At 35.2% G+C, this 15099-nt stretch overlaps 1 protein-coding gene across 4 annotated transcripts in view; it reads right to left on the reverse strand.

Annotated features, from left to right (window-relative positions):
• MAP3K7 (mitogen-activated protein kinase kinase kinase 7) overlaps positions 1-15099 on the reverse strand; it is a gene marked incomplete at both ends in the record, with an annotated part of 68705 nt that overhangs the window by 21643 nt on the left and 31963 nt on the right. For 2 of the 4 annotated variants that reach the window (XM_080700671.1, XM_080700673.1), the window contains 5 exons: positions 409-473; positions 7529-7609; positions 10378-10507; positions 11143-11273; positions 13889-13970. In XM_080700671.1, coding sequence (XP_080556797.1) covers positions 409-473; positions 7529-7609; positions 10378-10507; positions 11143-11273; positions 13889-13970 — 489 coding nt within the window. The remainder of the gene's footprint in view (positions 1-408; positions 474-7528; positions 7610-10377; positions 10508-11142; positions 11274-13888; positions 13971-15099) is intronic. The other 2 variants (XM_080700672.1, XM_080700674.1) reach the window with 1 other exon arrangement.

Consider the following 15099-nt stretch of genomic DNA (forward strand, 5'->3'; position numbering starts at 1 on the left):
TATATCTGGTGGCTATGCCAAATAGATATGCTAATGCCCTGTGTGCTCCAAGAGGAGTGGCATCTTGCTGGGGAAATATTCATTCCCATTAGAAACAATGGTAGTTACAAATTATTAAAGTATAAATCAAAGAGTTCTTTCTGAATACTTTATAACATACATAGAGATACTGAGCAATTTCTTATGCAGTTTAAATTTACTTTCATAAACTGTCCTTCAAGTTAAATTAATAATAGCATCTATGCTTTTTTCTTTTTAAAGTATTTAAATTCAGTGCCAATGTGAACTTCTCTACCACAATTTTATGTCAACTCATAAAATTAATTTTGCAGAACATATTATAGTTAATTCTTGATTTCTGCTTATCATTATTTCTCAAATGCAAAGCATATGAATGTTAAGTCTTACCTGACCAGGTTCTGTTCCAGTAACAGTCAAGTCTTGGACGGATCTACGCCTTGGTTGTCCGTTGCCTTTAAAAAAAAAACAAAAGAAGTAAAACACTGAAACCTATTCAAATAGGTAATAAGGGCATATCTGCTACAGGAGGAAGGTGCATTTTGTTGTTCCTTGGATCTATACAAAATATTTATGGGAAAAAGAATGAGTGAGTTTATGGTGGGAGAAGAAAAATGTAAGGAAAGGAAGAGGAACAGCTGCAGTGTTTTAACTCAAAAGTTGCTGGCCTATGACAGTCTGTCCTGATACAATAACCACGCCTACCACATGAATAGCTGTACTCTCTTCCACCATCTTCTGTCATGTGTTTTGAACGCCTGGGGTCTGAGGCTGATGACGGCATCTATTTCAAGGACCTTACGTTACAGCAAGAGAGCCAGCAGACTGTAAGACACAACTGACTTTAATGGGCAACAGTACCTTATTGCAGGGTCTAAAAGGATGGTTAGGCTTAGATTTATTATACCAAGTCACACTTAATCCCATTTGTATTTGTCAGAATCTATTGTTTGTGAATAAGAACTCGATTTCCTCCTGGAGAAGAATGCCTAATTTCATTCACAAATATATAGCTTGCTCAAATAGGCTATTATTTATATGCCAATAATAATTTAATCAAAAAAAGAATTCTGCAAATTTAAGTCTTCGACAAAATAGAATGAATTGAGCAATAGCTTCACTCAGCATTTTTATTTGGGAATAGGGCTGTTTATACAGTATCTTCTGAGAGATCAGCTGTCTAAAAGGAAACACCAAAATACTATGTGTAACAGCTGACACAATACTCAAAATTCTTTACACTCTGAAAGCTATATTATGTAATTTCTCAACTAGTAAGCAGTACTCAGAACATGCACCTTAATAGTTCTGGCTTAATTAGCCGATAATTTATAATTTTTATATTTTTCTAATTCTGAGTATAAAAAAATCCTTCTCTTAAACCAACCAGTAATTTGGCAACTTATGCCATGTGATCTCATTTTTTGCGCATAAACTAAATGCATTTACAACCGAATAAGAATGTTTAATGCAGTAATATGTGTACTGAATATAAAAACTCAATGTTGTAACTACTCTTGAAAGAATAAGCCATCTCTTTTTCTATTTCAGGCTGTTTTAGAATTCTTTGCATAATATAAATTCAAATTTACTTTGAATTTCAATTTGTTTAAAAAAATCTCAACTTTCTATTACAAATTAAAACAACAAACTATATTTTTTTTGAATCAGACACACTAAAATACTTTTACAAATACTTTTAAACTATCCGTTTCCCAAGGACAAAAAGGATCCCTATCACTATGACTAATAAGCAATTTTAGGCACATTTCATTCAACACACTTATTCTAAAATTAGCACAGATGAGACAGGCTTGTAAAAGTGTCTGGAATTCTCTTTTCAGATCAGCAACATTTGTGAATCTGAAGAACCACCGAGCAGCACATGTGTCTATAAACCATTACATCACCACTGCAGTGAATTGAACTGAAGTCTAGAGTGGGGTAGGAGGAGAGGGGAGTAAAAACTTTTAAAAGAAGAAGGATAATGAGTTGACAGTTAAGAAATGCCATAAAATGAGAATTCTTCAAGCTATAGCATGAGTTAAAGCAAGCAATATTAAGCAATGCATTTTAATTAGTCGAAGCATAGCAAAAACCATCTGGCAAGTAGTTCAGGCAAAGCAAAAAAGAATTGCAATCAACAAATACTTGTTGCTCCAATATTGTTTAAAAGTCATGATTTAGAAATATAAAAAAAATCAATCTCCTATTACTGCAAATGAAAATTACTGGGTGTGTTCTCAGAAAATTTGGATCCTGATTGTTTTTTTTGCGACTGAGTACTAACTTAGAATGCATTAATTTTACATTTTTCTATGTTTCTATGTGTACACCTGTATTATACAAGGTAGAGTAAATAAAAAGTAGAAGGCCGGGCGTGGTGGCGCACGCTTGTAATCCCCACGCTTGGGAGGCGGAGACAGGAGGATCACGCTGGTTCAGAGCAAGCCTCGCTGGCTTAAGAGACTCTGTTTCCACATAAAAATGTTAAAAAATAGGTCTGGGAGTGTAGCCCATGGGAGTGTATACCGGAGGTAGAAGGGCTTCCAGGAACCCCAGTACCACCAAAAAAATAAAAAATAAAAATAAATAAATAAATAAAAAGTAAAAGAAAGGAGGGCAATATGATATAAACAAACACCCAATAACAGAATATGAAACCTGTATATGATTGTCTTGAGGTTTACATTGTGTATTAAATTCAAAATGACATTTTAAAAAACTCTTCTAGCTAAGAGTATAATTACAATGCACCAATTTAAAAAAGAGTAACTGAAGGAATACATTATATTGCCAGCTCATGCTACATACCTCTCATTTCCCCCAAACAGAAAGGGAGGCAAGAGTACTAGCTTATTGGTCTATTCAGTTCTGTGTATGGTAAAGCCAAAAAGACAAAACCCAGCTCTTCAAAGAAGCTGCTCTTTTAAGTACAACTGATTTCCTGAGCAAGAAGTTGAAAGTCATCACAGAATTCTTTCAGAGACCGCTGGCTTAGGTCCTAGACAGTCTACTTCTGTGGTATATTCACATAATTGATGGTAGTATTTTCATTAATGAACCTCAGCCTTCCTCCTCCACTTCCCTTAGACCTCCCTGGCTCCAGTGAGGTTTCTTCTCCATTATCAAGAATCTCTCTGGTACCCCAATTACTCCCTAGCATGTGCATATGACAGAAAACATATGATGATCCTTGACTTTCTGTGACTCGCTAATCTTACTGCATATAATGTCCTCCAGGCCCTTCCAGTTTCATTTTCTTGCAAAAGACCAAGAATAGCCAAAGCAATTCTCAGCAGTAAGAACCACATAGGAAGCATTGCAATTCCTGACTTCAAATTATACTATAGAACTATAGTAATAAAAACAGCAAGGTATTGGCACAAAAACAGACACACAGACCAATGGAACAGAATAGGAGATAGAGAAACAAACCCACATACTTATAGCCAACTGAATTTCTACAAAGGTGCCAGACACATACATTGGAGAGCTTTTTTAAAAAATGGTGTAGCCGGGCGTAGTGGCGCATGCTTATAATCCCAGCATTCGGGAGGCTGAGACCCGGAGGATCGCAGTTCGCGGACAGCCTCAGCTACTTAGTGAGGCCCTCTGCAACTCAGTGAGACACGGTTTCAAAATAAAGAATAAAAAAATAGGGCAGGGGGTGTAGCTCAGAGGTCGAATGCCCCTGGGTTCCATCCCCAGACCCGGAAAAAAAAAAAAAAAAAGGTGTGTGGAAGACTGGTTATCCATTTGTTTTTGTTTTAAAGAGGATAGTGAAAGGAAGCAGTTTAAATAATGTTGATAAATAAAGGTATCGCTTCCAATCTCACTAACATACATTTTGTGTGTGATAATGGGGGTGGAACCCAGGGGCTTTTCTACCTCCGTGCTATTCTCCCAGACCTATTTTATACTTTATCTGGAAACAGGGTCTTACTAAATTGCTGAGAGCAGCCAAAACTGGCTTCAAACTTGTGCGATACTCCTGTCTCAGCCTCCCAATGCTGGGATTACAAGAGTGCGCCACCATGCTCGGCTCTCACTAACATTTTTAAGGAGGGAAGAGGGGCGAGCTGGGTGGTATGTGGAAGGTAATATGCCAAGAAATATGTGCATGTATGAATATATCACTTTATATTTCACAATGATATCTAATTATAAGGTATTAATAAAAGTATAAAAAACTTACACATTTCCCCATCAAAAGAGAGCAATTGTTACTGATGATTTTTACCTTTTTAATAAAACTAGCTTTATTAGGTTAGAGGTTGACTTTTTTGATTATACAAACTGATCTTGGTAAACTATTATTATGATAGATGGAAAGATTCCCTAAATATTTGATGTTATGGTTAGATTAACTTCTCTATATATCACAAACACAAAATTTTATTGGAAGTGGGGAAGCCATAGAGAAATGACAAAAATAGGTATAGTATCTCTTATTATACTTCCTCTTGGGCTGCAGCATCCCTTATCAAAGGTTTATAACTGCTAATGAGACCATTAGGGAAGGCAGAGACTTGCCAGATCTAGAAACACTCCAGATTCTTTTTATTTCATTGTCTCTATATATTGGTGCTACAGTATTTAAAGGAATATTTAATAATTTATCCAGCTAAAAGAATGCTTATAATATCTACTATCCCTTGAACAAAATATAGTATGAGAAGGATTATTTTCATCCTGGTAGAGAAAGCAAATGCCTAGGTGTGCCTGAAGACTATACCTGCCTCTAGCTGTGTAGCACTCTACAAAGCTCTTCCCACCTATCATTTTGTTTGCTAATACCTAAGGTATTTGATACTTTTGAAGGAGGACAATAGCACATAAGTATCAGAAACCTAACTATCCATCTACTTTTCTGTTAAATATGTTTGGGTTTGTTTATATTCTACCTCACAGGAATTGATTCTATCATACTCTTAATAATCAAGGGATCTAAATAAAACTGAAATCATAAGAACACCTAAGATTTTTCAGTTCTAAGATAATACTATAAATAATAAATATCAATTAAATTTAGGCTTTGCAGGAAGTGAGTCCCAATTTTTTTTTGGTGGTACTGGGGTTCCTGGAAACCCTTCTACCTCTGGGCTACACTCCCAGACCTATTTTATACTTTTTTATTTGTAAACAGGGTCTCTTAAGCCAGTGAGGTTGGCTTCGAACCTGCGCCATCCTGTCTCTGCCTCCCAGCGCAGGGATTACAAGTGTGCACCACCACACCCAGCTGGCATTTGTATTTTTACAAGAAATGTAAAAATTAGATATTCTTCTAGCACCAGATAAATTATCATTATCAGACTGTATTATAAAGTCTCACAATCATTAGTCCCTATCTTGTGTCTGAGCAGAAAAGAAAAAAAAAAAAAAAGGAGGCTTGAATAGTAAAAAGCAAAATGTGGGGGAAAGAAAAGAAAATCCAAGTAAAACAAAAATCTGCATTTTATTGTCCTTATTAAGGTACTGAAAGGAAAAATAAAAATTAAAAAAAAACCTTAAAACAATCCAAAATCTTTTCATTTATTCCATTTCAAATTAAAATTTGCTGACTGGGAGAAAGGATTATGCTTTTAAAACTTAAGTTTTAATAAAGAACATTTAAGAAAGTCCTGTTTCCTTTTCTCACAATCCACTCCAATTTATCAATTTACAATGTACAATTAGCAAACTTATTAGAATTTTATAGTGCAAAAGGTCTAAATTCTGTATATTTACATTTCCTTTGCTTAGCTGGTACACTGCTACTTAGCAAAAGCTTTTGTACAAATGAAGAGTGAGCAAGATGTCGTACATACTCTTGGTAATTTGCTTTTTACACTGCCTTGCCTGATAATAAGGAGCCAGAATGACCTATAGCTCACTCTTCAACGGCCAGCAGAGAGTGCAAAGCAGAAGGGAAAGTTACTGTCCCAAATGCTGATATTTCAGCCCCAGAAATAATTGACAAGCTGTGTATCTGGACCCACAGGGAGTCTTGAACAATTAAAGCTCAATTTTTACATGACCTGAGAGAATACTAAATTGATGAAAATTGCTGGTAGCCATAAGTTGCTTTTCCTTTCTCATCATTCCGGGTTCACAGAGTATTTGCATTTGTTGACAACTCTATCACGCATTTTTATATAGTGATTATTATGATGTAGAGGTAAATCTTTTCTGTGATATATTAAACATGTCTTTAGTAAGAGAGGAAGTCCATTCCAGTAAGCATACTGGACTCAGTACATTGTATGTGGCCAAAGGGATGTATTATGAAACTATTTATCTAAGGTAAAGAGAATGATATGAGAAAAATAAATCCCTCTCTATAAAAAATGCTTACTAGCAGGTCCTAGGGCCAATAAGAATTGTCTATATCAAGAAATACCTGTTAATATCACAGAACTTGTGGGAAATCCAATTATAAGAAAAAATTCTAGAAGTATTAAGAAATTTAGAAAAATATTTAATATCCTCAATTTGTAGTCATATTTGTTTCTGCTTTCCTAGGCTCATTTATGGACATGGCTTCTATAAATAGTGAATATCAACTAAAAATGGTAATTTTCTGTCATCTATGAAGTGACTAACACACTAAGAAATAAAAGCAATTTTACTCATTTAACACTGAATATGTGAATTAGGTATAAATCAGGTAATTTGTGAGATCTTTTTTTGTGTGTATGAGTCTGGGGTTGTGGGGATGGAACCCAGGGCCATTTGACTTCCGAGCTACACCCCTGCCCTATTTTTTATTCATTATTTTGAAATTGTTTCTCACTAAGTTGCAGAGGGCCTTACTAAGTAGCTGAGGCTTGCCACAACCCGTGATTCTCCTGTCTCAGTGTACCAAATGCCGGGCTTACAAGCGTGTGCCACCATGCCTGGCTGTGAGATCTTTTTGATAATCTACAAGACCCATAATTAACCTTTGTTTTGTATTTTTTTTGTTTGTTTGTTTTGGCAAGAAACCCTACAAAACAGCAAATCTTTGGTTTTACTCTGTTTCTGTTTTCTAGGATAAGATAAAATGGTACTTAGCAATTCTTTTTTTTTTCTCTCAATTTCATATTCATTTGCTACCAACAGAAAGAGGCTGGGATAGAAAGCTTAAAAGGACTCCGAAAAGTAGTAAATGAGGAGGAAAGGAACCAAGCACAACAAAAAAATTTAAATAGTCATTGCCTCTTTATGCTGGGTATACAAAGTTCTGGGTTTGGCTTTGCCTGTCCACTTACAAGAAGAGAGGAAGTTGGTAGAATTCTGGGGTAGTGGTCTCTCTTCAGTGAAAAGGTTTATTTTCCGTTCTATTTTATCCTAGCAGATCTGAGGTTAGCTTTTCAAAGCCATTCAGTGTGAATGTATACTGCTTTCAAATCTGTCTCTCCTTAGTTACTGTATGCAAGGTATCTATTTTTACATCCTATGAAAATTGGAGCAAGAAGCATTTTAAAAGTACCAGGGATCATTATTCCGGTTCCACAGCTATTAGACCAACTCAGGTGGTCTATGATACCTGATATGACGATCTCAGGGACATCCAGAATGTTGCCAAATGAAGCGGTTTTACGGTGGCCCCGTTTAGGCTTGGAATAGGCTGCAAAAACACATATATATAGTATACATGCAAACAACCACAAATAGTAACACAGAAAACGAGTAACTACAAAAACAGAATAACTCTCAAATAGTTCTGTTAATAACATTTCATGCAAAATGGCATGCAGAACTATCTAAGTTTTCATCCATGCTTAGAAGAGGCATGATTAAAGAGCAAACCAATACAAGAAGTTTCAGACACTGGTTTTAATTAGCAGGGGGAAAAAAAGACAAAGACAAACAAAGCTGAAGGGTAATGAGGGAGCTAAAGTTTGTGTTCATTGAGACAATCTACCTAAGTGAAACCAATGATATGCAATGAGGGGAGAGGAGGGGAGGGGAAGAAGAGAGGAATTAATAAAAAATAAGCTGTAATATTGGCTTTGAAAATACAAACACAGGAATATATTTCAAGTTAGGTGTTTCCTGGAATGTGCTATAAAGTAAAGTTCAGTGATTAAATGATAATTATTGAGTCAAACTACAAACTGTACATGCTTTCCTAATTATAAACACTTATACTTATTTCTAATAAACTAATATTTACTATAGTTTCCAAAGTTTAGAGTACATGCTTGCTAAACATGAATGTTGTAAAAAGCTGGAATATGAACCTTTCAAAATAAAAAAATCATTAAAAATTTAAATTACATAAAATTAAAAGGATGTACAGCACCATTTGTCCTCCATTTAGGCAGAGAAGACAGGTTAATTTTTTCATCTGTGGTACTGGGGATGGAACCCAGGAGCCTTCTACCTCTGGGTTATATCCCCAGACTTATTTTATTTTTATTTGGAAACAGGGTTTCACTAAGTTGCTTGAAGGCCTCACTGAGCTGCTAAGCCTGGCCATGAACCTGTGATCCTTCTGTCTCAGCCTCCCAAGTAATGGGATTACAAGCATGCACCACCACACCCGGCAACAGTTATATTTTAATGTTTGTGGTTATCCTTAATCTAGTAAAGTATCACTTCTATAAAGAATAGTTATAACCAATACATGACTAGAGAAATAATACTAGCAAAGAATAAAACTATTTATTATAACACTTTTTAAGGGTACATTTGGTATTTTGCAAATCTATTTTGAATGACATCCTGAAGTGAAGAAAGTTTTCTAAGTGTGGGCATATATCACTATGATTATGGTTCATCAACACTACTCCACAGAAATATTTGTAACTCTTGGAGACCAGAGGACTCCAGCAGCTGGTGACCCCACTCAAACTTGACTGTTTCTGCACATTCGTCTGGCAGAGAATGTTAGTTTCTTGCCAATTTCTATTCTTTCCTTCTGTCTTGGCAATAAAACTCTAACTTCAGTTAGGACAGCAATGTTCCCAGATCAATGACACGATTCTTTACTGGAAGCTGTGTGTAGCCATCTGACCACGTTATGTAGAAGCTGTTAGGGAAGGTTTCTTCAAAAAGCTTGACTGCTCTTTCACCCTTCCTGTTACTGCCTTCCTGCTGCCTAAAATGTGGAAGTTATGACTGGAACTATAAGAGCCATTTTGTACCACAAGGTAACCCCGAGGATGGAAGCTACATACAGGGTTATGGCAAAGAGAGAAAGACACCTAATAATCATGAGCCTACTTCCAGACTTATACGTGAAAAATAAAGCTTATGTGTTATAGACATTGTTATTATAGATGTTCTGTTACATCTAATGAACTCTAACGCTAGCTGATAAATGAGTGATCGTGATTAGTTGGAGACCAGAATGACAGTCTGCCTACACTACTTGATTCTGAAGAGAGCTCCACATATAAGAATATTCTATTCAGAAAAAAAAAAAAAATTAAAAAAACCCTAAAAAATTAAGCTTTGGTTAGCTACATTAAAAAACTGTATGTAAATAAACATAGAAACATACATTTATACAAATATAGAGTTAAAAGACTAGAAGTAAAATACACAAGAATCTTAAGTGTTTATCTCTGAATAGGAGAATTATGAACGGTTTTTAATTTACATTTCCACAAGACAAATGTGTTTACTTTTTAGAATCAGCTTCCCTCCACCCTAGGGAGAATCTGAAGAAGAGAAAAAGTAAAAGCAAAACAACCCTTCTCCCAAAATTAAACAAGTATAACTAAAATTAAAAACTGGTTAGAAAAGGTGGCTATCAGTTCACTTAGGTAAAAAAAAAAACCAAACAACATGTAATTGTTTTTGTGCTGATCAATTATTCCATGGTTAATAATGTTAAACTAACAAAATCAAATTTCAATGCTAGCTTTTTCAAGATCCAACAAAATAATTACTTTTATTTTATAATTCAAATTAATAACAATAGCCAGCTTAGCTATTTCTACCAGTGGAAGGAAGAAGGAGCAGAAAACAGTAAAATCATATTTGGATTTAAAGTACATTTTTCTGCTAAATTCAAAACCAAATATTTTCTATGAGTTGAGTTCAGCACAAAAATTTAGTAGAATCACTGAAAATTCTTGCAAACATTCTGGTTTTGGCCAAATTTTAATTTATCAGTTAGACTTTCAGTTCATATTTAAGTAGAATCATGTTTGAAAAAAAAATTTAACTAGCAAGATATATTTTACAATCCAAATAATTTACAAGTTTTACTTTTTTAACCTAGAATTTGAGATAAATATGTAAATTATTACTAATATACTATTACAAGCATATTGTGACTCTCCTTCCTACTTAAAAAAAAGATTAAAAAAAACCTTTTAATTACTAGGCCAAATAGGATTATAAACATTTTCACTCCTCTTCGGACTTGAGGTTCCTTTTTACCTGTGGTGGCAGCGATTCTGGCTTCTATTTCAGACATGTCAGCACTCATCCTCTTGCCCTCAGAGGTTGGGGGCAAACTTTCCACACTGCTCCCACGGGAGGGTCCCAAGCTCAAACGTCCAGATTCACTCTGTTAGAATTACAGGTCAATCTTAATTACTAAAGTTCTGTGGATTTAGGAATCCTGGGCAGCCTAGAAAGAGGAAGGTCCAAGTGGGATTCTTATGGATCCTGTACTTCTCTGAGAAGACGGAAGTTTGCAGGAAGAAGCAACAGGGGAAGGGAGAGCAAGCTCAGAGACTACCTATATGAAAGAGCAGTCAGTAGAGCTGGGTGTTAAGCACCATAATTATTAGTTAACCTAAGTGCTTCAAGCAAGGTGAACAAAATCACTCCTTAAGATATTTTAAACCAACAATGGCAACAACATAATAAATATGAACAGCAAAAATGATACAGATTTATAACTCTTTTAAAGTGGGTAGTACAGACAAAATATATTCATTTTATATTTTTAACCACCAACCAATAATGTCAAGGGTTAACATAGGAAGGAAGTCATAGAGTTGCAAAGGCAGTAACATTAGGAGGCAAAACAACTTGCATGGTAATAAGTGGAAGGAAAATCTTATTTTATGTCTCTTTTAAGCTCATTTGTATACTTCAGGAAGAAGATTCAGGATTTATATAATAGAAGATAGCAAATGATTTCAGCTAGTTTAGTGTAGGTTACCATACAATTTTATTTTTAAAAGCATAACAAACCTGTTGCTTTGCCTGGTTTTTCAACAACTTTGATTCTAAGCGTTTAATAGTATCATTTGTGGAAGGAACTTGCTCCATATTAGTGTCACTTTTATTACTGGTATTTGTAGAAGCAATGTCCATGAATGAGCCTGGGAAAGTAGAAATATTTATGACTACAAGTGGAGAATACTAGAAATGCTTCATTCAATAATATGCAACCTAAATTCTTTTCTAAATTGCTAAGACACAGATAGAAATAAGACTTTTTACACTATTGAGGACACCCCAAACAAGCCCATCTTTTTTTTTTTTTTTTTTTTTGCAGGTCTGGGGATGGAACCCAAAAGCATTCGCCCTCTGAGCTACACCCCCTGCCCTATTTCTTACTCTATTTTGAAACCGGTCTCACTGAGTTGCAGAGGATCTCCCTAAGTAGCCGAGGCTGTCTGCAAACCGCGATCCTCAGGTCTCAGCCTCCCGAATGCTGGGATTACAAGTGTGCGCTACCACGCCCAGCTACAAGTCCATTTTAAATGAAACTTAACTATAGTTAAAAAAAAAAGCAACCAAAATGCCCAAATAATCTTCTAATAGTCAAGAATAATTTTTTTCCCTCCCCTAAGCTAGTTAAAAAAAAAAAAAAACCAAAAAAATCTGAGGTCTATTAAACTGAAATGCAAAAGATAAGAAGATGAGTGAGTTTGGAGCAATTATCAAAGCTTGGAAAATGTTAAGTTTGAATTCCTATTAGATAACAAGCTAAAGGTTGGATATATGAGTATGGAATTCGGTATGTGATGGAGGGAAAAAAAATAACAAATTGCTGGTATATAATGCCCTGATGTTGGAAGAGATTACCAAGGAAATGGATATAGATAGAAGCCAAATGACTGAGCCCATGGTGCATTGAGGCATTGAGAAATAACTAGCCAACAAAATAAAGACAAATGGCTAGAGACATATGATGAAACTCAGGCTTGTGATATCCTGGAAAAAACTAAACAAAGTGCTACAAGAAGGAGATAGTAATGAACTATGTCAGATGCTACTGCGAGTTAAATAAGATGAGAATCAGGGGCCAGAATGTAGCTGAGTGACAAAGCGCCTGCTTTGCAGGTGCGGCACTCTGGGTTCAATCCCTGGTTCCAAAAAGACAAAAAAAGAACCCCTTTAAATAAGATGAGAATTAAAAAAATCATATAGTACTATAGAGATAAATGGTGAGAGAACTGGGAAGTGCAGATAGGATCCAAAGCACAAGCAGGAAGGCTTGCTTTGTCTAGAAGCATGTGTAGTTCAGCCATGGCAACAGGAGAAAATACAGAGTAGATGGGCAGAGGCAAGTGAGCAGGTGGGAAGAGTGGAGAGTTTGGGAAAGCTGTCTTCTGATTACTCCAGTTTGTTCAAAGAAGTAGTAAACAAGGTCCACTGAGAGTGAGAAGTAAAGAAGTATATATAGAGAGGGTACGGTATAAAATTAAGTAATCTAGGCGATAGATGTTTGGAAATACAGTATAATTGCTTGGCAGTGCTAAAAATACGCATTTGAGGACAGTAAACATGTGCTCTCTTCAGCCATGTTCAGCAGCATTGGTATAAGCAAGGAGTAAGGGAAGTGTCAGATTTAATAAGAATTATGATTTAACAAAGCAGGTCTGAGTATTACTCCCAAAGGGTTTTAAGATCAACTGGACTTAAGTGGAGGAAAAAGGAGGAAAAGACGAAGAAAACTAATGGTCAATGAAAAGGTGGACGGAACAAAGGACTAAAGGACGCAATACAGAAACAAGGAGAGGGTTCGGAGATGAAAGGGTAATGACAGAATTCTAAAGAATTCACTTTAGGACTCAGATAGCTCAAAAGATTTTCAGTAAAATTGGAATTTGAAAATAATTAGTCCCAAAACAAAGCAGCTTAAAATTAAACTATTCCTGAGGTGGGAAGAAAAAAATCAGTAAAAACGAAAATTTAAGTGCAGGGTAAATACGTGTGTATATGAACACACATATCTTTGAGAAGCACTTATATTAATAACAAAAATACAATATATCCCGAGAATGACAATATTTCTAAGCTTGAATACTATTTCTACTATTTTGTGATGACCACAAACTATCATTTCTCCATATTTAGAACAGAGAGTAACTGGTAATTAAAATAGCTTCTTAAATGACAGTCTCTGCAAAGAAAACCAAAACATAGGGTGTTCATGATGAATTAAAATATTATATACATTTATAATAATTTCAAATGCTATTTGACTTAGCATTTATGTAAAAATGATTTTTAAAATTAACAATAATATTCACAGCATACAATATCCAATCTTATAATATATAACTATGCAAGAATTCCAAGACTTGAAAACAGGCCTTAAACTCTTTAATTTAGATATCTTCATGAAGAATGATGAACCTGGAAACTCAAATTGCAGTCAATCATATGAAATCAAAGAATTAAAATGCAAATGGGGACATCATTGCTTCTTGATTATAATTTCATGGGATTTTTAAAAAGTTGGAATATTACTCTTCTTTTTGTGGTACTGGGGATTGAACCCAGAGGCATTCTACCTTCAGGCTATACCACCAGCCTGATTTTTTATTCTTTATTTTGAAATAGGGTCTCAATAAGTTGCAGAGGGCCTAAGTAGCTGAAGCTGGCCAAGAATCCAAATCTTCCTGTCTCAGCCTCCCAAGGACTGGAATTACCAGCATGCACCACCACACCTGGCTGAGATCACTCTTCTAATCCATCTATTTACCTGTACTAGTAGCAGAGTTGCTCTGTCCTTCATCTGAATACTGACAAGGATACTGTAATGGCTCATCTGCTCCTGGAAAGTACTATAATAAAAAGGTAAATCACAATTTAAAATTTCTTTAATACCAATTAAATCCTGTTAAAACTAACTGCAAGAGTACATCTCAATTATTCCGTAGTTTTGAGGTTTAACAGCAGTAAAGACGTTGCTTTATTCTTCCTATGGTATATGTTGAATTTGGAGAGGACCAAGTTCTTTATTTTATAAAGATAACATGTTCCCTTTCAAATGTCAACTGTGGACAATACCATGCACCTATCTAAGAAGCTAGTTTATGTGGACTTTAGAGTCCTAAGGGAAACAGCAAATATTTCTCTAAAGGAACACATAAAATAGAACAGTATCATTTTTCATATGAGACACATTTATGTGCTTATACTAGTGACAAAATCTTCCAAATGAAATGATTGTTAGTCTGATAAATGAGATTTGGTATACCACAGAATAACTGTTAGAATACTTTACATATCAAGAAAATAGACTATAGATAGAGACTTGTTGAAATTATTTACTGGGCAAAAAAGCTAGAATTTAAGGAAAGAAAAAAAAATGTATTTTTTGGGGGGGGGTCTGGGGATGGAACCCAGGGACATTCAACCTCCAAGCTATACCCCCTGCCCTATTATTTATGCTTTAATTTGACACAAAGTCTCACTAAGTTGCAGAGGGCCTCACTAAGTAGCTGAGGCTGTCCGAGAACCACAATCCTCCTGCCTCAGCCTCCTGAATGCTGGGATTACAAGTATGCACCACCACGCCTGGCTAAGAAACACATTCTTAAGGTAGACAAAACATATATGAGCACAATTACAATTTGAATAATTTATACAGCCCAAAGTTTTAAGTTCTTTGACCACAGAGACTAAGTTGGTTTCTTACCCACAAAACCTTTAGGGCCTACAGTTCTATTTATAGCTAATTTCTAAATATGATGGTAAATTTTAACTAATTAGTTCAAGATGCTTTGCCTAAGTTATTCTTAATAGAATGAACAAACTAAATCTTTGACCACTTAAGAAATCATTTAGTCTATATTTAAAGAGATTACACAGTTCTTCTGCTGAACAAGTTTTGAAATTTATGCACTTGCAAAGTACACTGACTTTTATTTATTTATTTATTTCAGTACTGGGGATTAAACCCTGGGGTGC

The sequence above is a fragment of the Muscardinus avellanarius genome (genome assembly GCF_963383645.1).
Source record: "Muscardinus avellanarius genome assembly, chromosome: 8".
Lineage (NCBI taxonomy): Eukaryota > Metazoa > Chordata > Mammalia > Rodentia > Gliridae > Muscardinus > Muscardinus avellanarius.